The sequence below is a fragment of the Pleurodeles waltl genome, chromosome 11, assembly GCF_031143425.1.
Source record: "Pleurodeles waltl isolate 20211129_DDA chromosome 11, aPleWal1.hap1.20221129, whole genome shotgun sequence".
In the NCBI taxonomy this organism is placed as follows: Eukaryota; Metazoa; Chordata; class Amphibia; order Caudata; family Salamandridae; genus Pleurodeles; species Pleurodeles waltl.
This window is the reverse complement of record NC_090450.1, coordinates 346110909-346136805: the sequence shown is the minus strand read 5'-3', so window position 1 is coordinate 346136805 and position 25897 is coordinate 346110909. Positions and strand designations below refer to the sequence as shown.

General features: G+C 49.4%; 1 protein-coding gene across 1 annotated transcript in view; it reads left to right on the top strand.

The window, feature by feature from the left end:
- The window catches only part of ANO7 (anoctamin 7), a 2026240-nt gene that overhangs the window by 1905047 nt on the left and 95296 nt on the right, over positions 1-25897 (top strand). Inside the window, exon 22 of the mRNA XM_069213645.1 lies at positions 10864-10954. Coding sequence (XP_069069746.1) covers positions 10864-10954 — 91 coding nt within the window. The remainder of the gene's footprint in view (positions 1-10863; positions 10955-25897) is intronic.

Sequence of the window (25897 nt, the reverse complement as noted above, 5' to 3'; positions counted from 1 at the left end):
CTTGGACAGAGTTGCTGGATTCAAGGGACCTCACTCGTCGTGCTGAGAGGAGACCCAGGGTACCAGTGATGCAGTTCTTTGGTGCCTGCGGTTGCAGGGGGACGATTCCGTCGACCCACGGGAGATTTCTTCGGAGCTTCTAGTGCAGAGAGGAGGCAGACTACCCCCACAGCATGCACCACCAGGAAAACAGTCGAGAAGGCGGCAGGATCAGCGTTACAGAGTTGCAGTAGTCGTCTTTGCTACTTTGTTGCAGTTTTGCAGGCTTCCAGCGCGGTCGGCAGTCGATTCCTTGGCAGAAGGTGAAGAGAGAGATGCAGAGGAACTCGGATGAGCTCTTGCATTCGTTATCTAAGGAATCCCCAGAGACAGAGACCCTAAATAGCCAGAAAAGAGGGTTTGGCTACCTAGGAGAGAGGATAGGCTAGCAACACCTGAAGGAGCCTATCAAAAGGAGTCTCTGACGTCACCTGGTGGCACTGGCCACTCAGAGCAGTCCAGTGTGCCAGCAGCACCTCTGTTTCCAAGATGGCAGAGGTCTGGAGCACACTGGAGGAGCTCTGGGCACCTCCCAGGGGAGGTGCAGGTCAGGGGAGTGGTCACTCCCCTTTCCTATGTCCAGTTTTGCGCCAGAGCAGGGCTAAGGGGTCCCTGAACCGGTGTAGACTGGCTTATGCAGAAATGGGCACCATGTGTACCCATGAAAGCATTTCCAGAGGCTGGGGGAGGCTACTCCTCCCCTGCCTTCACACCATTTTCCAAAGGGAGAGGGTGTAACACCCTCTCTCAGAGGAAGTCCTTTGTTCTGCCATCCTGGGCCAAGCCTGGCTGGACCCCAGGAGGGCAGAAACCTGTCTGAGGGGTTGGCAGCAGCTGCAGTGAAACCCCAGGAAAGGCAGTTTGGCAGTACCAGGGTCTGTGCTACAGACCACTGGGATCATGGGATTGTGCCAACTATGCCAGGATGGCATAGAGGGGGCAATTCCATGATCATAGACATGTTACATGGCCATATTCGGAGTTACCATTGTGAAGCTACATATAGGTAGTGACCTATATGTAGTGCACGCGTGTAATGGTGTCCCCACACTCACAAAGTCCGGGGAAATTCGCCCTGAACAATGTGGGGACACCTTGGCTAGTGCCAGGGTGCCCTCACACTAAGTAACTTTGCACCTAACCTTTACCAGGTAAAGGTTAGACATATAGGTGACTTATAAGTTACTTAAGTGCAGTGTAAAATGGCTGTGAAATAACGTGGACGTTATTTCACTCAGGCTGCAGTGGCAGGCCTGTGTAAGAATTGTCAGAGCTCTCTATGGGTGGCAAAAGAAATGCTGCAGCCCATAGGGATCTCCTGGAACCCCAATACCCTGGGTACCTCAGTACCATATACTAGGGAATTATAAGGGTGTTCCAGTAAGCCAATGTAAATGGTAAAATTGGTCACTAGCCTGTTAGTGACAATTTGAAAGAAAGGAGAGAGCGTTACCACTGAGGTTCTGGTTAGCAGAGCCTCAGTGAGACAGTTAGTCATAACACAGGTAACACATTCAGGCACACTTATGAGCACTGGGGCCCTGGCTGGCAGGGTCCCAGTGACACATACAACTAAAACAACATATATACAGTGAAAAATGGGGGTAACATGCCAGGCAAGATGGTACTTTCCTACACAGTGTTTTGTGAATTGGTGAAAATGGTCACTAGCCTATAGTTACAATTTTAAAGGCAGAGAGAGCATAAGCACTGAAGTTCTGATTAGCAGAGCCTTAGTGACACAGTTAGTCACTACACAGGTACACACATTCAGGCCACAAATGATAAGCACTGAGGTCCTGGCTAGCAGGATCCCAGTGAGACAGGCAAAAAACAAACTGACATACATGTAAAAAAGAGGGTAACATGCCAGGCAAGATGGTACTTTCCTACAGTTTGGTTACTGGAACAGGGGGTTACCCCACAAGTCAGGAAACATCAAATACTCCTCTTTGCGTAGCGCGATTCCTGAGACCTTTAAGGCACAAATTTGGAAAGAAATTTACATGAATCCACACAAGAATTCTTGGGAAACTGCATGGAAGGATGCACTCTCAGTACTCAAAAACGAACAGTTATGGAATCTGCCATCACAAACAAACAGTTTAAATAGCTTGTTAACAAACAGGTCGGAAAAGACAAGGAGACGTTCAGAAGCAGAAAGCATTCTTGGGGGACCATCAATACATGTAAACACCTAACCCGACAGGCATATATGAGATATAATTTCAAATCTTATTTTAAAACTAGGCTACAATCAATAAGAAGAATTGCTGCACTTTCTGGCAACTCCCCTTTTTAATTAAATGAATGACAGTTTTGGCTTCAATCTAGAGTCAGAACTTGTTGACACGTGATAACTTTCTGTTTGCAAGCTTACCAGTCACCACAACAAGATTCATTATGTACATGAACAAAGTGGCTACAAGGCAATTGCTAACACAATCTGCTGAACATGCCCAGGAGGCGGTTGCTAGCCACTAATTATGAAGTAAGTGACCAAACTCCATCTTCACTGCCATCAGCTTTTTTCATATACATGCAACCCTACTGTAGAGTGCCACCCAGCCTCTACAATAAAATGTATCCACCTGCAACCCAAAGGTATAGATAAAAGGCAGGGTGGTTATTTGAGGCCACTCCTGCGATATCTGGCATAAGAGCGTACGTGTCTGCATTTTATGTATCACAGCGTTGCAGGGCGAGAGGCCCTGCATCACGCCTGCTCAACCAGCCATGGTTCTCTACCCCACTCCCCCACATTCCACAACAGTACCTCATCACTATGCCTGGGCCCACTGGCAGCAATGTAACCGTGGGAAGGAGTGCGTGTTATACTGGACTCGGGTTAAGTCTCCGAACAATGAGTCCTCTTCCTCCGGCTGCGCACATCATAACGTGGGGACGGAGCCAGAAGGGCGCCAGGGATCGGAATGCGGCATGTGCAAGAGCTGCGGCCTGGAACCCACAGGAGACGGGGAGAGTGTGCTGGGCCAGCACCAAAGGGATGTATTGTGCAAAGCCTTCGGGAGATAGGCAACAATTCCCACAGGAGAGATAGAAAAAAAAATGCAAAAAAAAAAAATGAACATTGATATACAAGGGAACTAGTGCACTAAGAGGGGATCAAAGGACACAGTAAAACAAACAGAAAGGTGAAGGAAAGAAAAGAGAGGGGAACACCTTCTCTAGCACCACCTACGGCCGGTTTGACACACAGCAACAAAGGTACTTACCACACCCAAGATGGTCAGCAACCACGGACATGACAGACCAACAGCAAAACCAAGCACCGTAGCCACCAGTCCCTTGCAGCCACTTGTCTGTCACGGCATTTCCTCCCTTCAACGAGCTAACAGACCCAGCATCGACAGCTTCAAGATGGCACTCATGGTTCAGCAGACTACATCACTATTTCTGAGCCACCTGCGAGAGTGATGGAGCAGTAAAGATATCGTTATTACTACACTTCGGTGGGGTGGAACTGTGCGACCTGTTGAAGACTGCCCAACACAAGGGGACATGCTGACTTTGATGCCGTGGTAGTGGCACTAAATCAACATTTTGACCTGCAGCTCAATCCTTACCACCAGATTTTCCAACTACAACAGGCCTGACAGGCAGAGGATGAATCAGTGGATGTCTTCTACATTCGGCTTACGAAGCTGGTGAGCATGTGGGTCAACACAGATCAGCAAAAAGAAACCCCTGCCAAACTACTGCAGGGCTGCAGGTCAGTGGTCCTAAAGCATCTCATCCTACATTAGCCAAGGATATCCCTTGATTCCATCCCAGCCCTGGTTCACTCCCTTGAACTGTTGAACAGCCTGGCAGGCGACATGGATATGGCCATGGCAAGGACCGCAATCCAAGTAGGGTCTACACGCATCATGAAAATAAAACATGAGCAAGTCAATGCCATATAGAGATGGCCAGTTTGTCCCCACCCTATCAACACGACAAGGCAGCCAAGTGATCGATGTGGCAACTGAGGCCTGGAACACAAGACCCTGAACTTCTGCCCGGCTCAAGGATGTGCATGGTCCAAGTGTGGGCAGATGAGCCACTTCACGAAGGTGTGCCGAAGGACCCAGGTCGGGGTACCTTAGCAGGACGCCCATTGCTTTGCGTCAACTCTCAATTGACGAGCAGAAGGCCTCTCAGAAAGTGGCGAGATGAGTGCGTGCCTGGATGACGATGGCAACAGTAACAAAGTATTTGTAATCTCAAATTCTGTAAAAGAAGGAAACAGTAAGTGGCCGCCTTCCATGTGCACCATTGGGATCAGAAGAACATTTGTGGTGGCATTGATAGACATTGGGACCTCTGAAAAACGTCATGGACTCAGTACAATTCAACAACATCTACCAAAGCTAGCTCCCACCAAAGCAAGGATCCATACATATGGTGGGACAGAGCCATTGCCCCTGAAAGGAACAGTGGATGTTGAGGTAGTGAGTGAAGGGCCCTTGACACGTGCCTATTGTCATATCACCGAAGGAGACACTTGCACCCTATTAGGCTACCACACAGCAGAGGACCTGGAGATGGTATTCTTTGCCTGGCAAGTGCACAAGTCTCATGCCTCTGCCATTGTACAAGAACCTCCCCAGCTATCCCCTGGCCTTGGGCGTCTGAAGGACAAACAGGTCCATTTGCACATTGATAAAGCCATTAGACCTACAGCAGTACTTTACAGAAGGGTACCCTTTCACTTGCAGCCTCAAGTGGAGAAGGGATTGAGAGACCTGGAACAATAGGAGGTCATAGTCAATCACAAGCTCCACTCCCTGGGTGTCCCAACTAGGGATTGTGCCAAAGCCTGAGCAGCCCGGGGCCATCCGACCCTGGATAGACATGAGCCTCCCGAACAAGGTCATCTGGCAGGAGCGGCATATCACACCAACCATGGACGACAGTGTGGCAGATCTGAATGATGCCCAATGGTTATCCAAGCTCAACATCAATGCCGGTAAATCACCACACCTCTGGAGTTATGGACTACTCAACTTCCGCATCTTATCAGCTGTAGAGGTGTTCCAAAATGCTATCCATGGGACCCTCTCCACCCTAGTGGGAGTAAAAAACATCAGTGATGATATCTGGATTTTCTCTGATACCCTGGAAGAACACCATGTGATGCTCCGGGCCACCTTGAGGTGGCTGGCAGAGTGTGGGCTAATGCTACATCAACAGAAGTACTCATTTTACAAAAATTCTGTTGAGTTTTTCGGCAATATTTTCTTAAGGGCTGGCCTACGGGTAAACCGTGTAGGCAATTTAATGCACTTCGATTCCCCAGAACACCTGGGTGTTGAGGAGCATCCTTTGCATGGTCACGTACTGCAGTCAGTCTATTCCGAACCTGGCCACACTGTCTGAATCTCTGAGGGGCCTGATGAGGGCCGATGTACACTAGCAGTGGGACACATGAGTGGACAAGGCCTTCATGCAAGTAAAAGAGACTGTCCTCGCTGATGACGGAGCTAGTAGTTGACACAAGCCTGGTTACAGTAGGGGCAGTTTTTCTGCAAGAGAAGTTGGAAGGTTCATTGGTTCCTATTGTCTATGCAAGCATAGCACTCTCCAACACAGAGACATGCTATGCTCAAATAGAACAGGAGGCCCATGCCATCAGGTGGGTATGCCAATATTTCCATCTATACCTATGCAGACAGCAGTTTCAAGTGGTCACAGAGCACAAGCCGCTGGTCCCGCTGCTCGAAGGCACAGCCAGACTAGCACCCCAAAGATTGAGCAGTGGGTGGTGAAACTGCAGCCATATTCATTCAAAGAGGTCTACTGCCTGGGGTGAACAACTCAGCAGATTACCTGTCCAAGCATCCTCTAGCACAAGCAAGCCTAAAACAAACCGAGGATGGCGAAGGAGCAGAGGTATTTGTAGGGATGATTGTGCACAAGGCTTGTCCCCAGGTGCTGCCCATTGAGGAGATAAGGGATGAGATGATGGGAGATGAGAGTTTAACAAAAGCTAAAGAGGCGCTATCCAAAACGCAGTGATGTATTTTCTTGGATGGCTCCAGGTCGCTAACACACTCTGAACAAGTGAGCTGAGTGTCAGTGAAGAAGGACTGCTGCTCAGAGGTTGGCAGATCTTGATGCCAACAGAATGGTCGTCCTAGCACATCAAGTACACCAAGGGGTAGTCAAGATCAAAGCGAGATTGAGAGACAAAGTGTTTTTCCCAGGAATGGACACCCATGTAGACGCGAAGGTGCGCAGCTGACATTGTGCGCCATTACCAGCGGGGATCCACCACCAGCACCAATGATCACGGAAGAGCCAAGTCTGAAACCATGGCCGAAAGTTATCATGGAGTTTAGGAGCTTTCCGGATGGCAGACTCACAGCAGTGCCAGAGGATTCCCATGCCAAATTCCCCATAGTTGAACTTGCTCAGTCGACTGCATTGTCAAAGGTAAAACCGGTCCTGGAAAAGGTGTTTGTCATGTTAAGTCTTCCAGAGGAGCTGAAAACAGGCAACAGCCCGCCAATCCAGGGGCAGGAATTTCAAGAGCATTGTTCTTCTCTTGCAATCAAGCACAGCAAGATAACCCCGCAGTGGCCCCAAGCCAAAGATGAAGTGGAATGCTTCATGCAAACACTAAATCGCACCCTTGGGATTGGGTGGAGCAGAGTGGGGATGCAGAATGCTGCCTCCACAGGTTTCTAAGAGCATATGGAGAGACATCACACCCCCACCAGCTGTGCTCTGATGGATCTTCTGTTTCAAAGACCAACTAGAAACCGTATCCCAGGGGGTCCCGTCTGGGAGCCTGACACTGGATATCCAAGCTGTGCAAACAAAGAGAGGTGCCACCAACAATTGTGCAAGCTTGGAAAGGAGGGTAGTGGAGCCAGGGTTAAAGGTTGGCGACCGAATCATCATGAGGGATCTCAACCCTGGAAGTTCCACACCCCTTTTGAGAAGGAGACATGGCAAGTGACAAGGATGCAAAGAACAATGGTCACCTCCCAGTGTGACCAAGCCACGGTATCTCAGAACATATCCTGGTTCAAATGGGTGTCTGCCCCGATAGACAGCCCCGCCAGTGACCCTGGAGCAGACGATGAAGTGAGCAGGGAAGTGCGCCACCCTCATCCACCAATTGGAACAACCCAGCATGACCAGACCAATTCAATACCTCACCAGCAGTTCGAAGGCTGGTGTAAGCAACTGTTCCTCCACCTGCTGATGCCAAGACACGCATGGACGCCGACAGCCCAGCTTCCGCCAGTGGGAGTTATGAAAGGACTCAAAGCCAGCTGTATGGACTTCACCCTAACCCAGTATCTAGGCAGAGGCTGTGGGACTACGTCTGCACCCTGTGAAGGCCCAGAGATCTGGGACTATTCAGATAAAGGTTGGATGGGATGTAGAGTGCCACCCAGCCTCTGCAATAAAATGTATCCACCTGCATCCTGAGGGCAGGGAATAAATAAAAGGCATGGTGGTCGCTCCAGGCCGCTCCTGCGATATCTAGCTTAACGTGTCTGCCTTTTATGTATTGCAGGGGCACAGCACAAGAGGCCCTGCGAGCATCCATACAGACTTGACACGCTACACCCAACAAAGTATAAGCAAAATACGGCGCAAATCACATGTTCTGATATTCCTTTGATATTTCATGGGGCCAAATTCTAGTGCCTCTGCACAGCTCCATTTGCTGGCAGGAGAATTCAGGCTAATCATATGAGTTGGTTTCCGTCTAATGCTTTTATTTGGACTTATTACCAAACTCCGTCTGCACGATTAACTTTTTTGTTTTTTTTAATGTTTTCGCACCTTGTTGTTTTTAAGTTTTTGGAGATTGTTTTTTATTAACTGAAGTGAACGTATTCATTCAATAGGTGTCCAGGTACTGACCTGGTTGAGGGGGGGAGGTGTATTTAGCAATAACTCACAAAACATGCGATTGAAAAGCACCTGCTGAAAAGTTCCTTGTGTGTCCAGCCTTTGGGAAGCAATTACAATGTAAAGATTATTTGTGAATAATGTTCTCACTAGAGAGTGAGATAGGAGTTTTGTTCAGTGGCAGTTTTGACTCGATATAAAGTAGCACAGAGGGTTAATATGCCTGCTCTAAAGAACAGAGCTATGTTTTATGTGGTTAACTGAGTGGATTATTAAAGATAGCCTTTACAAGCGCTTTAAGATAAATGAAATGTATGTGAGAGGGGCTATGGAGAGATGAGGGGCACATTTGCTGGGTGGTAGTGAGGGAATCCGAGGAGGTGGTCATGTGGTGAGGGCAACAAAAAATATTGCTGCACAGGGCGCCACCAGCGTTAACGCCGGCCCTGGGTGTTGCCTTTATCCAGTTTAACTCTATTTCCTGACCTCGGAAGGATGGGGTTCAATGAGTGTTTCACTTGTTGAGGCATTATGTGTTCACTAACAAATACCGCTTTGTTCGTAGCTTTTGCATACTGTTTTAGGTGCTACATTTGGGAAAGGATGCCACCCAAACGTGTTATATAGTGTGCGGACCCAGAAAAATCTCCAGAGTCGAATTTGCTAGTAGGAACTGAAACCATAAATAAATGGGGGATAAAATGTCTGAAAGGGATGATCTCTTTTCAGTCAACTGGCTAATGTTAACACATTTTTACTTCAAGAAAACACCTTGCCACAGCAAGTGTGCAATCATTAGGCAGTTGGCTCATTAGGGTAGATAATTGTAAGCTCAGAAGGTTGGAAAATTGAAATGTGTATGTCTGTGCCAATGCGGTAGATCGTGTATATTGATACGTGACTTGCGTAAGAACGAGCTGTTGGGTACTTAAATAGTTATGTTTCTGTGTGTTTATGTTGATGATTGTGCACAACAGCTTTAGTTCGCTTGTGGGTGCGTGCATGTTTATTAGTGAAACCAGTGGTATAGCAAGGGTGCTGTTACTAAGGACCAGCCGCGCTAAGTAAACTTACAAGGGGACGCATGTAGGTCGATGAACCTTTTGATTCGCATGGAGTATCCTAGTCATGTAGTGACTAATGTCATCAATAAATCAATACGCAAATCAATAACCATTAATCAAAACATTAATCATCAGTTAATAGCATCAACAATTCATAAATAATCACAACTCAATATACGTTTTAGCAATTTTATTTCCCTATTGGTTACAATACTAATTCATGGGATTTATTTGAACCTTTATTTAATCAATTTAAAATTAATTCATTAGTGACCACTAATAACATAATTTAATCAGAACTTGAGAAAACATAGATTCTAATGCTTCAACATAAGCCAACAAAGATGAATATCTCGACATGAGTAGCAGAGGTCAGCAAATCAGTCTGCCAATCATTTGTCACTGTATGTATCAACGTCTCAGAATAGGAACCCCACCTAACCCAGATTAGCATTAGCATGTGGGACTTCATGCGAAAACAGTTTAGAACATGAATTTGGAAAAACATCTAACTAAGAGAAACTATATCAAAACAGCGCAGTTGGTACCTAGAAAGAAAAGGCACAAAAGGTAATTCAGTCACATTGTCATAGCTACCTATCCACGGTATGGATCAGCAACAAAGTCAGTCTTCGTCTTCAGGCCATCAATCAATCAGCATCGCATCAGGAACATGAGCCCAATGACAGAATCTCGAATCTCCTTCATCCCGCGTCTAACATCTCTCCATCAGTTCTGTCTCCAGTGTTCTGCACCTAACATCTGAACTCTCCCCTTCTGTCACGTCATTATATAAAAGTCACCCAGACTATCCCCCAATTCCTAATTGGTCAGTTAATCACCAGTTATGACTCTATCCAATAGTCTAAATTTCGCAAATCTATGAATTCTAATATTACACAGTTCTCAAGGTTCCGATTAGTTCACTGTACAATGTCCTCATCATCCAGCTCATCAGGTATCGAAAATGTTGCATCTTCTTCTCCAGTCAGTGTCTCTATTGTTCGAGTCCTGGGAAAGTACATCCCGTCTCCTTTACACAGTCCTTGATACATTTTTGATTCCATCATCTCCTGTCCATCGGTTCATCGCAGAAAAATCTAGCTAAGCATAGTTCAGCACATTAGCTTCTCTACATTGCTTTATTATTCAGCTTCTGCATGAGGCCTGGCAAAACTAGGCCACGACTTCGGCTAATTTAGCTCTATAATATAATGCAAAACATACGTTATACATCTCAATAATGATATATTACTACATCATTATTACGCATTTTCAACACTTCACATATTTTTAGTCACTTTTAGTATAATTCGTGAATCTTGGTGACAACTCTCCGTGGGCACATTTTCAAACGTGCACATTAATTTTTTACATTATTTTATTTCTTCATTTTTCTTATTATTCAAAATTCATAAATACTCATTAATATTTTCTAATTAACATATCTGCTTCAACAGTGCTTTGGAACAAAACAGTAGGAAAATTGTGTCACTGCACCTGGTGCAGTATTGGTAGCTACACCCGAGTGAAAGCAGCTGTTAGTTTGTGACTTTCAAGTGCCAGTATTATGATTTCTGTGTGTGTAAATGAGTGTGAGAGCGCACCTGTGTGTTCACTTGTGTTAATTTGTCAGTGTGTGTATGTGTGTGGTTGTTTGCTAGGCCAGTTAAATATAGTGGCGTTGTTTGATGTGTTCTGACACTTGCGTGTCCGGTTAGTACATTTAGGTAGTTAACTACCTCTCAGGGGGTGAAAGAAAAGTATAAGCTCTGAAGAGAACCATAATGTTTATTTAGTGTTGTAATTACGTGGCTAACATGTAACGTCGATTCTGATATTCTGAACTTTCACAAACGTAAATTGCACAATCTGTTTTCCATAGGTACCTCAGCTATCGCGAGAATGATGGCAAACCTTCCATAACATTTTGGAACCTTCTTGCGCTGCGATTAGCCTTCGTGATTGTGTTTGAGGTATGTTGTTTGCTTAATATTCTTTTAACCTTTCGCATGATTTGCTTTATAACCCCTTTTTATTGTCTTTCAAAGATAAAACACAAAATGAAACAAGTCCTCACTTGCACAGCGCATGCACAGAAACCAGATGACACATATCCTGATCGTACATCAAGTACATGGTACTCCCACCACTTGCCCCAAATCTTGTCATGTTTCTGAGAGCATTCTCTTGCATCATAAAACGGACATTTCAGGCGAGCACACCAATCCACACCCCTCCGCCACTCCCATAGCAAGAGGGTGCCAGAGATTTCCACTTTCGGGGAGTGTCTCACTTGGCCGTGCATGGCCACCCCAACAAAACAGCACTCTATGCTCCACCTCCCCAACTCTCTGGGGGCCAGAGGTGCTACCCGCCAGTCATCATTATCAAGTTCTCCCACCCACACCTCCCACCTTTGGCGCAAGTTCGGAAAGCTGTCTGAAGCATTGAGGATTGAGGAGTGTTAAGTCCTAGAAATCACACCTTTGCCTAGTTTCCCCGTCAGTGGCTTGGCCTCAAGAATGACAAATTCTGGAATGTGTGTGCCAGTTGGTGTGTGTACTGATAGATCACGGCATAACTGTAGATATCGGTAAAGTTATATATGGGAAAGCTGATAACGGTCTTGCATTTCCCAGAACAACATCAAGGTGTCTTCCAGGTAGGTAATGCCTATTTTGTCCCACTGTGTGAAGACTTGAAGGCCTGCTTTGTGGGTCAACCACATTCCCTGCCACATCAGGAGGGCATTCCCATGAATCTGCAATCCCACTTGATGAAACAAAGTGCAGCCCTCCAACACTGTAGGGTCACTCAACTGCAATCTCTGAGTCTCTGGAGGAACGAGGGTGGGTCCCAATAGAGAAAGCCCAGGAGACTTCTGAGGCTCAGTAGATTCAATTCTGCTTAATTGGTAGGGGCGCCCCAGCCCCTGTTGAACAAGTAATTTATTGTCACAATATGAGCGGCTAAATCACAGCCATACAGGTCGGCCGTTCCCATTCCCCCATCGTAGGGAGGGTGCCTGCCATTAACCAATGCCACCCAGTGGTGGCCTCTTGCCCAAAGAAAGGCTGTTATTTTCGATGCCAGCATCTGAAACCATCTCCTGGGAAAGTGATGGGGAAAGTTTGCAAGAACAATGAAGAAATGTGGGAGAAACATCATTTTAAACAATGCTAAACACACCAGGGGATTCAAGGGCAATTGGCCCCACCGCTGTAAGTCCCTATTCAGCCAAGTCATAAGGGACAGCACGTTTTGACTCCATGCCAGCTTTAGTAGACAAGGGATGTAAATGCTCAGCTTTTTAAAGGAAAGACAGTGCATGGGGCTCCTGGGGCACCAAGAATGTCCACCTGTGTCACCTTTGATCAGCGCCAAAAGGGACTTTGCTTTGTTAATCCGAAGTCCTGAGGCCCCCTCGTGAAGGCAAAGAATTTCTATGCACCGAGGGCTCGAGGATAGTGGGTCTGCATGGAATAACAGAAGATCATCTGCGTACAAGGCTATGCATTCCCCCAGGCACACTCCCCAGGATCACCCCCAAACTTGGGCATCACACATGAGGAGACGCACCAGAGGTTCAATCGCCAAAGCGAATAAAAGGATGGAGAGTAGACAGCCCAGGTGGGAGTCCTATGAAAGGGCGAGGAGAGGGTACCGTTAACCCAAATCACGGCAGTGGGTCTGGCGTAGAGCAGGCCAACAAGTTTACGGAAGAAGGGCCCACAGCCTGCCTTCTGCAGCACTGCTTTCAAGAAAGTCCATGAAAAGGAATCAAAAGCCTTCTCAAAATCCATTAGGAGCAGGACAGTGGGATCATTGATATTGATGCCTCAGACAGAGTTATTTGAACCCTACAGAAGCAGTGGCATGTGCTCCTATGGGCATAAAACTGCATTGGTCTGGATAATTCACTTGGAGAAGGGCTTGACCCAGCTTGATGGCCAAAACCTTAGCGAGCACAATGAGCTCAGCATTAATTAGAGAGATTGGGGGAGGGTGTGGCCGGCGGGTGATGGAGCCGCACGTTTAGAGAGGAGATCCAGGAGAGCAATCGGGGCCCGGCTTGCTGAAAACCCCTGATTAACGTCCTAAACTGGCTCCAGTGGATCATGGACACATCTTAAGGTGACGGGACCACAGACGATCCATCTCCAACCAGAATCAACAGCGGGAATTTACTTAAAGTAAAACTTTTTCATCCGCGGCCGCAACCAAGTGATTCCCCGGCAGACTCGCCCGGAGCACCGAGGAGACTGAATGCCCGTGACGAGATCCAAGCGGGCCTCATGGACCGGGGGGACTCTGGAGCGGAGGCGATCCACCTGCAACACGCTGGAGTAGCCGGTGAGTGGGGGGGCGATCGGGTGCGAGGAGACTGAAACCCTCACCCGGCCGTGGCCCAGAAACTGTGCCCACCAACCCGGAGCCCACAGAAAAGCTTACCGGAGAGGAGCGCGGGGACCCCATCCAGCACTGGAACGGAGGCACGTCCCCTACTTCAGGCTGAACTGTAGGCGCCTCAGACTGGGCCCAACAAACACAATAAGTAACCAGGGACAACTTTGACATTTAACCTCCCCCCCCAGCCCATGCAGTGAAATTCCTCCTCGAATTTGAAGCCGAGAGAGTGAGGCAACGGGAAATAGGGGCCCTCTTGTTACTCATCGTAAGTGTTGAATAACAACAGCAACTGCGACGCAAAGTGAAGTCGCCTCATAATGAGGTTCCTCTGCCTGACCCGAGAAGAGCTGTTGATCGCAAGAACGACCACAGACCCCATCGTAGGATAACCTGAAGGGCCCCCCCATGATAACTCAGATCAAAGATGGGCATGTAAAACACCAGTGAAATACAGCCTGGGCGAAACCTGCTGAGCAGAATCAAGCGGATTCGGAAACCCTGAAATCGGGAGGTGAATGAGACCCTCACATCCCCCCTTGTATAGTCTAAACAGACAGCTGAATTTTCCCCCTCCACCCCCTGAGAATTCGGGATCCTGGGTTCACGAACTGCGCCAACTCCCTGAGGGAAAGTAGCAGGCCCTAAAAAACACTGAGAGGACCCCCCCGAAAGTGCAATGCAAGATAGGGGGCCTCATACCAGCACGGAAGACACTTCTCCCCACCTAATTAGTCAACTGTCCCAAAAATGGGGAAAACCAAAAGACGTGAAGAGCAGAACCAAGACGAGGCATCATCCACTAAAACTACTAGTCACCCCATAAAGTTAACCTCTCCAGATGACAAGTCGCAACAGGAAACAACTCTGGACACGGTCCTCCTGGCCATTAGAGACTCCCGGGAAGCATTAGAGAAGAAAATAGATAACTTAGCAACGGACCTTACATTACTGCGAGATGACCACTGCAAATTAAAGGAAAGAGTAGGAGCGAATGAAAAAACTCTTGCAGCAACTACTTTAACACAAAATGCAACTACCACAGAGCTCACAGATCTCTCCTCACGCATTAAATCCCAGGAATCCAGAGCGGAAGACGCTGAAAACCGTGCACGCAGGAATAACCTTCGCCTGGTTGGGATTCCAGAGAGAACAGAGTCATCAGCAGACAGTATGGAAGCCTTCCTGGAAAACTGGATCAAAACCACAGTAGCTGAGGAGGGCCTATCAGCATTCTTCACAATAAAAAGAGCCCATAGGGTACCCAACAGAATGCCTCCACCTGGAGCCAGACCTCGACCAATTATAGCAAAGTTGTTGCACTACAGAGCAGAGACTACTTCCTCTCGCAAACTCGTCAACTCGGTGAGATTACATGTGAAAGCCAACGAATTATGATCTTTCCAGATTTCTCCAGAGAAACGCAAGCACAAAGGGCCTCTTTCAATGACTCTAAGAGAGCACTACGCGAATGCGGTATTAAATATGCCATGCTCTTCCCGGCTAAGCTCCGAGTGGAATACGATGGCAAAACGCACTTTTTTCCATCACCGCAGCTAGTAAAGGAATGGATGGAAACCCTAAACATAAACTACCCGTCCCCTCCTCCTAGAACCCCATGCAAGCCCGACAGGAAACTCAGCAAATCCACCGAATGAACCTTGGTCGCAGCCCCACCAAGACAACAATCACTTCAGGAGATGCAGAATGCAGTAGAAATGGCAGCAGCTCTAAGCGGAGGGACCAGCCCTCGTCCCCGGACTCCGGACAATGCCTCCGACCTCGAGTCGGACTGCGGGGGCTCATCATCATCCTCGTGTGACACTATCACCAGCCTGCTCAAAATAACACCGGGTACTGCAGAGGAGATTATCTAACTGCTATCTGTGAGGACCAAGTTCTATGTGAGTACCAACAAGGTCCTAATTAACACACCCAGGTTAATAAGCAAGTATCCTCTTAGACCAACCAATAGTTTATACCTCTTGGGTAAACGCCACTGGAAGCAACACACCCTATAGCCGGGCCCCAGGAGCAACTTGGAGCGGGGGCTCTTGACCGCCGACACATCGCCCACCTATAGGACTCTAATTTAAGAATGTTTACGGTTTGGACGGGAAATGTTTTGGTCACCGGTCCTGGGGAGTGGGAGTTGAGGATGAAATTTGTTCACATGGATAGAGGGGTTAACAATGCACTAATCACTAATGAATCAAACAATTCTCGTCCTAGATCCTCAATCAGTATTCATAACAGAAAACCTAGTTATAGGTCTATATTAAAAAAAAATGACTCACACCAGGCAGCGCTGGCGTAGGGGAAAATGGAGTTTGGGCGTCAAAAAATGGGGCAAGTCAGGCTGAGGCAAAATTTTGGCCTCAACCCGATTTGCGCCTTTTTTTTTTACACCCAACCTCCATTGAAATGACTCCTGTCTTAGCAAAGACAGGAGTCATGCCCCCTTGCCCAATGGCCATGCCCAGGGGACTTATGTCCCCTGGGCATGGTCATTGGGCATAGTGGCATGTAGGGGGGCACAAATCAAGTCCCCTATGCCACAAAACAAATACGAAAAAAATACTTACCGGAACTTACCTCAACTTCCCTGGGATGGGTCCCTCCATCCTTGGGTGTCCTCCTGGGGTGGGCAAGGGTGGCAGGGGGTGTCCCTGGGGGCATGGGAGGGCACCTCTGGGCTCCTTCTGAGCCCACAGGTCCCTTAACGCCTGCCCTGACCCAGGCGTTAAAAAACTGCGCCCATCAGGCTGGGCGCCGTTTTTTAAGGCCTGCCCCCTCCTGTGCGTCAAAATGACATCACAGTATAAATATGGGGCACAGGCCTTAAAGTAATTTTTTGGAAGGGAACGCCTACCTTGCATATAATTAACGCAAGGCAGGTTCCCCCTTCCAAAAAATGGCACACATGGTGGAACTTTGACGCCCGCTGCGTCGGACGTCAAAGTATAAATATGGGGCAGTGTTTGCGCCGAATGTGCGTCAAAACAGAGTATAAATATGCCCCAAAGTATACAACTACCTTAAACGTAGGGGACACACATAGCCCTACTACAGGAAACACATCTGTTAGAACAGGAAGTCACTGCACTAAAAAAAAAGATAGAGAGGCCAAATATTTGCCTCTACCTTCTCGGCATATGCCAGGGGAGTGCTGATATGGATCCGACCGGGGTTCCCTTTTCAGGCACTACAAACAACTATAGATAGAGAGGGGAGATATGTGGTGGTCAAGGGTAGATTGGACGGGAAGGTGGTGACAATTGGCGGACTATACGCACCGAATCTAGATAAAAAAAAATATTTGACAAGCTATCACAAGAATTAGGTCCAAACTTACCAGGCCCGAAAATTCTCGGTGGGGACTACAACTGTATAGCCAACATACACCTAGATGGGTCACATCCGCCCTTACCACAAGCACAAGCCACAAAAACTGCCAAATCCTTTACAGAATGGCAACAACACTGGCAATTAGGAGACTGCTGGAGACAGCTTAACCCACTCTGTAGGGACTACTCCTATCACTCGATAACACACGACCTACACGTGAGGCTAGACACCTTCCTAACATCCCACGAACTGCAACAAGTAGTAGTAGCAGCCAAATACTTAAGTCGTACTATATCGGATCACAACCCCCTAATGGTATCACTAGCATGGAGAGGGGAAAAACCGTCGATCCCTACCTGGCGACTAAGGACAGAAACACTTGAAGACTAAGCATTCAAACACACACTACATAAAAGCATTGAGGAATACTTCACTATAAACACAGAGACAGCCACCACCAGAGCCCTTGAAAGGGAAATCTTTAAAATAGTAACCAGGGGCAAATGTATTGGCAAGAGTATAGGAGTCCGAAATTCAATTGAGAATGAACTAAAAAAACTTGAAGACACCCTCAGAGATGTAGCGTGTAAGATCCCAACCCAAACCGAATTGACCCCCCACATGACTGAAACTAAAGCTAAAATTATTGAGGCAAACGCTAGATTATCTTGCTTCGACTACAAACAATATATAAACTAGCAACACGCAGAAGGCAACAAGGTAGGCGCCCTGTTAGTATGGCTAGCTAAGCCCCCCAAACAGCAAACCACCATAGTCGAGATCGAAACACAACAGGGCAACAGAGTACATGGTCAAAGGGAGATCAACACGTGTTTCCTCGAATACTACTCAATCCTTTATGCCCCACCCACGGACACTATTAATAGCATTCAGGTCCAGGAATTAGAGGCTCTCACCCTTCCAAAACTAAGCGCTGAAGAAAGCCTATCCCTAGCTGCTCCAATATCAATAGCAGAAATTAAATTAGCGATACAGGGCATGGCAAGGGGCAAAGTTCCAGGAACGGATGGACTCCCTATGGAGTTCTATTTACCATTCCAGGATCTACTAGCCCCGAGACTTTGCGAAATATACACCGAAGCATGGCGTATCAACAAACTGCCTCAATCAACCAATGAGGCCATAATGATTCCCCTACTTAAGCCTGATAAACCACTGTTCTTACCGCCCACTATCCATGTTGAATTTAGATTATAAAATATTGAGTCGGATACTGGCAAACAGACTTTTACCCCTCATGACATCACTGATACACCAACACCAATCGGGATTTATCCCACAACGCAGCACAGCACAAAATATTAGACGCTTGGTTTCAATACTGCATGCCTTGCCTTCAACAATGCCTCAAGCAGCGATAATCTCCGTAGATAAAGAAAAAGCCTTCAATAACCTAAGGTGGGACTACCTAGAACAGGTCATGCTAAAACTTGGACTAGGAGAGGGATTCACACGCTGGACAAAACTACTGTATTCCAACCCCACAGCGAGAGTACGTACAGGCAACACCATTTCCGACTCCTTCCCAATAGGTAGAGGGACCAGGCAAGGCTGTCCACTATCTCCCCTCCTGTTCGCTATAGCAGTAGACCCCCTTGCACAAACAGCAAGTTCCAAGAAGTGCTTTGAGGGTATTTTAATCATGAACTGGACACACCACATAGCGCTATAAGCAGATGACATGCTATTATTTCTCAGAAACCTGAATATAGACTTATCTGGTGCAATAAATATGCTAGAAAATTTCGGTAAGGCCTCCGGCCTCCAAATCAATTGGAGAAAATCCTCCATCTTCCCACTAACCAAGGACACTATAGAACCCGTAGAAACCAGGGGCCTACCCTGGTCCCCGAACACATTTAAATACCTAGGGGTCAACATATACCACACAGTAGAAAATCTATTAGAGGGAAATATACAGAGGGCAATAAGAGGAATCAAAGCTAATATGCTCTTCTGGAGCACACTACCATTGACTGTCTTTGGGAGAGTTGCCCTGCTCAAAATGATAGTACTACCCAGGTTGCTATACTACTTCTCCACTATCCCGTTAATAATCCCAAAAAGAGTGTTAAAAAATATAGGTGGTCATTACAACCCTGGTGGACGGTGTTAAAGCTGCGGTAATACCGCAAACAGGCCGGCGGACAAAAAAAGGGAATTATGACCCTGGCAGAAACCGCCAACAAAGACAGCCACTTTAACACACCGCCCTCCACGGCGGTACAGACAAGCAGCGCGGCGGTCACCGCCAACAGACAGGTGGGAGACAATGTACCGCCCACACTTTTACAACCCGCCAATCCGCCACCTTTTCCGGGGCGGATTCACCGTGGATAAAAACACGGCGGAAACAGCTTCTGCTATGGGAAAACACCCACCTCAACATACTCCACGAGAAAGGAGGACACCATGGAGGCCGAATTACAAATCCTACCTGCCCTTGTCTTTCTGCTCCTCTACGACCAACAGCTACGTAGGCGCCGAAGACACCGGTGAGTACTGCATCTATGACACAGGGGAGGCAAAAGTTAGGGGGACACCCACCAAACACCCCCACCCTCGCATATTACAACATACACACCAATGCATTCACAAAAATCACAGTAACAATCCACAATCCCCCCGGAAGAATGAAAAGACAATGCGAAATTCGGTCAAACATTGTAATGTGCCAATATACATGTCATACAAAAATATACATATATATATATATATATCAAAATCACTCTTATTTACACATACAATCCGAGAAGTAGTGCAGATATGTACACAACAATGTTCGTGCACCAACAGTCCAAAAATGCATGGGCGAGGCCCACAAACTATACCTGACCAAAATCGGAGAGAACACTGCCGGGGCATCAGATAGAAACACTACAGGCACCTCAGGGGGAAGGGAAGGGGGGGCACCTCAGCCAGATGAATGCGAAGCCAGATCCACGACGGGGCTCCATGCTCATTGATGTATCCTGGGGAGTGCAAAGCCACAGTCTCTCAAGTCTCTACAGTGGGTGGGTTGCCCACTGTGCCATCCTGGGGAGTGCAAAGCCACAGTCTCTCAAGTCTCTACAGTGGGTAGCTTGCCCACTGTGCCATCCTGGGGAGTGCAAAGCCACAGTCTCTCAAGTAGATGCAGTTCTCTACTGGTACTGGGGGGGACTGGTGCCCAGACTGGATGAGTCTCCCCGTGAAAGTTCATGTCCTGTCACTGTCCCAGCTGCACATGGGCGAAGGATGCCTGATGTGGCGGCCTTTTCATTCATACACGGTGCATGCCCTGTTTAGCGGTTCTTTGCCATGGCGGTCTTTTCCCTGTTCAGCGGTGCTTTGCCATGGCGGTCTATGGACTGTTCAGCGGTGCTTTGCCATGGCGGTCTTTGCCCTGTTCAGCGGTGCTTTGCCATGGCGGTCTGTGGACTGTTCAGCGGTGCTTTGCCATGGCGGTCTTTGCCCTGTTCAGCGGTGCTTTGACATGGCGGTTCTGGACTGTTCAGCAGTGCTTTGCCATGGCGGTCTATGGACTGTTAAGCAGCGCTTTGCCATGGCGGTTCTGGACTGTTCAGCTGTGCTTTGTCATGGCGGTTCTGGACTGTTTCGCGGTGCTTTGCCATGGCGGTCTATGGACTGGTCAGCGGTGCTTTGCCATGGCGGTCTTTGCCCTGTTCAGCGGTGCTTTGACATGGCGGTCTTTGCCCTGTTCAGCGGTGCTTTGCCATGGCGGTTCTGGACTGTTCAGCGGTGCTTTGCCATGGCGGTCTATGGACTGTTCAGTGGTGCTTTGCCATGGCGGTCTTTGCCCTGTTCAGCGGTGCTTTGCCATGGTGGTTCTGGACTGTTCAGCGGTGCTTTGCCATGGCGGTTCTGGACTGTTCAGCGGTGCTTTGCCATGGCGGTCTTTGCCCTGTTCAGCGGTGCTTTGCCATGGCGGTTCTGGACTGTTCAGCGGTGCTTTGCCATGGCGGTTCTGGACTGTTCAGCGGTGCTTTTCCATGGCGGTTCTGATACGGACATTGGTGTGTGGCATGACGATCTCTACACTGGGCATTGGTGTGTGGCATGACGTTCTCTCTAATGGGCATTGGTGGGTGGCATGGCGTTCTCTACAATGAGCATTGGTGGGTGGCATGATGTTCCATCATTGCCCAGCGGGGCTGTGGCATCCGGGCCCCTCCTGGGTTGTGACTCTGGCGGTGGTTTCTGGACCAGTGACAAAACTTGGGCCCTCCTGGGCTGTGACTCCGGCGGTGGTCTCCTGACCAGTGACGATACTTGTGCCCTCCTGGGCTGTGACTCCGGCGGTGGTCTCCTGATCAGTGACGATACTTGGGCCCTCCTGGGCTGTGACTCCGGCGGTGGTCTCCTGACCAGTGACAATACTTGGGCCCTCCTGGGCTGTGACTCCGGTGGTGGCGGTGGTCTCCTGACCAGTGACGATACTTGTGCCCTCCTGGGCTGTGACTCTGGCGGTGGTCTCCTGACCAGTGACGATACTTGGGCCCTCCTGGGCGGTGACTCCGGCGGTGGTCTCCTGACCAGTGACGATACTTGTGCCCTCATGGGCTGTGACTCCGGCGGTGGTCTCTGGACCAGTGACGACGGTGCTGGCGGTTGTGTCTCGACCGCCGGAAATGATGGCGCACTTCTCCGCCGTGACACTCACAACAGGCTGGGCAGACTTCCTCTGGCCCTTCCCCACCTTTGGTGGAGTCACAGCTGACTCTCCAATCCCCTTGGAACCCATGTCAGTTGTTTTCCCACCAGGAGTCTTAACACGGTCCCGTCGTCCACTCTCCAATTTTAGAGCCTTTACAGGGGGTGGGCTGCCAGTGCCTTGGCTCTGGGTGATACTGCCTGCCCTGGTGGCCGGTGCACTCCACAAACATGCACCACTGGTATTGGAGGCTTTTTGGCTGAGGCGCTATGACGGGACTGATGAATTGGAGGGGGGGTGGGGGCAAAAAGGTCAACTTTACAGAGGGACAGTTTCTGACGAACACTGGGATGGGTAGCTGGAGGGGGTCTGGGAGTGGAGGAAGAGAGGTGGTTGTCGGAGGTGTCATTTTAGCTGTTTTGGGTGCAGGTGCAGGTACTGGAGGCTGTTGTGAGGTGGATGGATGTTGGGATAGTGATTGCCGGCGTTTGTGTACTTTGGGAGGGGGCGTCACAGACACACTGGGAGAGGACACAGGGGACATTTAAATGGCAGTGGAGGTGGTGAGTGCAGGTGAGCGGCTTGTGGTGCTGGGTCTCCTTGTGCGATTCATGGTGCCTGTAGATGTGGTGCATGCAGGTGTGTGTGTAGACGAGACTGGGAGGGAGGAGGGAGAAGAGGACGAGGGGGACACAGAGGAGGCAGTGGATGTTGCTGTGTCTGTACGTAGGTGAGGCTTGCGTGAGTGCCTGTGGTGTGTGTGGTGCCTATGTTTGCTTGAGCTACTTGTGTGTGTTGACTTGTGTGCATGCTGGTTTGTAGGTGTGCTTGGGATGGGCTGGGGTGCAGGAGATTGGGTCTGGGTGGAGGAAGTTGGAGGGGGGAGGCTAGACACAGGGACAATGGCTGCCATCAGTGCTGAGGCCAGAGATTGCAGGGTTCGCTGAAGGACAGCCTGACCAGAATGAATGCCCTCCAGGAATGCATTACCGTGTTGCAACTCTCGTTCTACACCCTGGTTGGCATTCAAAATGGTAGACTGCCCAACAGTGAGTGACCTGAGGAGGTCAATGGCCTCCTCACTGAGGGCAGCAGGGGTGACTGGGGCAGGGCCTGAGGTGCCTGGGGCGAAGGTGATGCCCACCTTCCTGGGTGAGCAGGCACGGGGCGAACGCTGAGGGGCTGCTGGGAGGGCGGGGCTGGTATGGGAGGTGGCGGCTGTACCTGTAGAGGTGGGGGGCACAGATGGTGCCGCCACCACAAGGGAGCCCCCATCGGCGAACGAGTCCGTGTCGCCGCTTGGTGATCCGGTGGCCGACGTGAAGCTCCCCTCACCCTCCGTCCCACTGGTGCATTCAGAGTCCGTGGTGTGGCCCTCCATGGCCAGTTGGGATGCAGCTCCCTCATGCTCCGGTGCCACTGTACCTCCGCCTGATGATGCTGATGTACAAAAGGACAGGGAGAGCAGAAAAAGGGGGGGAGACAGAAGAAAGAGAGTTTTAGTGCATGGATTACCGCTACCGTTGGCGGACAAGACAGACACAGCAGCCCCCTGCATTACGCCGTGATCCTGCCCTCTACACATGCAATTTCTGGGATATGGTCTACATGGCAATGGTGGACATCTGCGCACATAGATGCCACAGGGACAACTGTACCTCAACTTGGCACTCTGCTGAGGTGGGGTAGAGTGCCACATGGCCTACATTACGGAGGGTCCTTGCCTACCGAACTCGCCCTGGCCTAGGGACACCCACAGCCCACCTCCCCCACCCAGACACCTCCACTGCACGCAAAGTCCGCAGAATGAGAGTGTAGTCACCCCCTTGTGTCTGCTGTGATGCCCTCAAGCGCCCATCCAACTCCGGGTAGGCCACCACCAGGATCCGGAACATCAGGGGGGTCATGGTGCGACGGGCACCCCTCCCACAATGGGAGGCCATCCCCAGCTGAGCCTCAGCCGTCTTCTTGCTGCAGCGGCAAATGTCCTCCCATCTCTTACGGCAGTGGGTGACCCGTCTCTGGTGGGCCCCCAGGGTCCGGACCTCCTTGGCGATGGTACGCCAAATGTCCCTCTTCTGGTGGGCGCTGACCTACATGACATGCACAAGGGAAGAGGAACAGTCATTACCAACTGCACCGTTGTTGTGAGTGGCCCCCTCCCTACTCTGGCCATGTGGTCTATTCATTCCCATGCATTGTTGTTCTATGAACTCTGCCCCCTTCCCTCTTCCAACCAGCCCTCTCCACCCAGGCCTAGCCCATACAACGTTCTCCCTGTGTACTAACCTGTTGGTCTGGAGGACCGTAGAGTAGCGTGTACTGGGGGAGGACCCCGCCTACCAGTTTCTCCAACTCCTGTGCAGTGAAGGCAGGGGCCCTTTCCCCAGACGCAGCAGCCATCGTCGCTTCCAGACAAAGGTCACAGCAGCACTTGCAGTGTAGGTCCTCTCCTGTCGAAGGTCAGGTATCTAGTGATTGAACAGATAGAAAATGGCGGTCACGTCCGCGGCGGTCACGTCCGCGGCGGTGCGCATCACCACCGCCGGCGCACCTGTTCATTGGCTCCTGGGATCCATAGGGTCCAATGTTAACCAATTCAGCATTGCGCCGCGGTCTATGACCGCCTACCGCGACGGTGTGCAACGCCAGCGCAGTTACCCCACAATCCCATTGTCCCAGTTTAGAGGTCAGGCAGCCGCCATTTCAGGGGCCCACATGGCTTAATTTACCTCTGCGTCACACATAGCTAGGCCTAGACTCAACACACATACAGGAAGGCTTTTGTGAGTGGTGTAGTCTTGTGTGTAACTGTGGGTACATACCTGGAGGAATAATGACTGATTCTTCGCTGTTGTCCTTCGTAGGCACCGTCAGCTGAGACATTTGAGAATATGGCAGAATCCTCCGGTGTACCGACCGCTGGTGGACCTGTTGACAATGGAAGAGAGACATGTCATCGTCACCTACCGGTTTGACCGTGCCACAATCCAGGAACTATGTACCCAGTTGGAGCCAGACCTGGTGTCACCAATCCGCCATCCGACTGGAATCCCCCCTAACGTGCAGGTGCTATCAGTGCTCCATTTCCTTGCAAGTGGGTCTTTTTAGACAACAATGGCCATGGCATGAGGGATGTCCCAGCCTATGTTTTCCAACGTGTTGTCCAGGGTGTTGTCTGCCATGCTGAAACACGTAAGGAGATCCATCATTTTCCCTCAGGTGGAGGATTTGCCTACAGTGAAAGGTGACTTCTATGCCCTTGGACATATCCTCAACGTCATAGGTACCATTGATGGGACCCATGTAGCTCTGGTCCCCCCCCCCACAGGAGTGAACAGGTGTACAGGAACAGGAAGAGTTATCATTCCATGAATGTACAGATGGTCTGTTTGGCAGACCAGTACATCTCGCAGGTAAATGCTATGTTCCCTGGCTCAGTGCATGACGCCTACATCCTGCGGAATAGCAGCATCCCTGATATGATGGGTCAACTCCAGAGGCACCGTGTATGGCTATTGGGGGACTCTGGTTACCCCAACCTGTCCTGGCTATTGACCCCAGTGAGGAATCCCAGGACCAGGGCAGAGGAACGGTACAATGAGGCCCATGGGCAGACTAGGAGGGTGATCGAACGCACCTTCGGCCTCCTGAAGGCCAGGTTCAGGTGCCTCCATATGACAGGTAGATCCCTATTCTACTCACCGAAGAAGGTGTGTGAGATCATCATCACCTGCTCTATGCTCCATAATTTGGCTTTGCGACGCCAGGTGCCTTTTCTGCAGGAAGATGATCCAGATGACGGTGTTGTATGAGTTGTGGAGTCTGTGGAGCCTGTGGACAGTGATGAGGATGAAGCTGATGAAGAAGACAACGACAACAGGGAGTCAGTCATACAGCAATATTTCCAGTGAGACACAGGTGAGAACATTTTCAGGTTTAACATTACATTAACTTTCACACGTCTACCTCTATCCTATTTGTCGATTTCAATCACTATTTGGTAACTGAGTTGTACCCTTCCATTACGGTTTCACAGGTGTGGTTACCAACGTGTCAACTGCTTGCATCCTTCAAGGACTTGTGATGTGTGACATAGGTATGTTAGCCTTACAATGGGAAACCCATTATGACACTGTCATTGATAATACATATTTACTATATCACAGACTGACTCCAGATTGTTTTGTGTTTCAAGGGTGTTTATTGAAATGCTCAGAAATGTGAGGGGTTTGTAAAATGAGGATGGGTGATGGTGGAGGAATGTCCATGGCAGACACTGGCCTGCCTCACAGGTGCACTGCCCATCTGGGCATAGGAAGTGGAGCTGATGCAGTTTAAGTATGAACAGGTTAACAAAGTGGGACAGTGGGAGGACAATCAGGGTGGTCTAATTTCCTGGCGGGGGTCTTGCCACCTTGCTCTGTCCTGTTCCTGGATCTCAGGGACCGCTTGCGTGGTGGTTGTCCGTCTGCAGGGGGTGGGG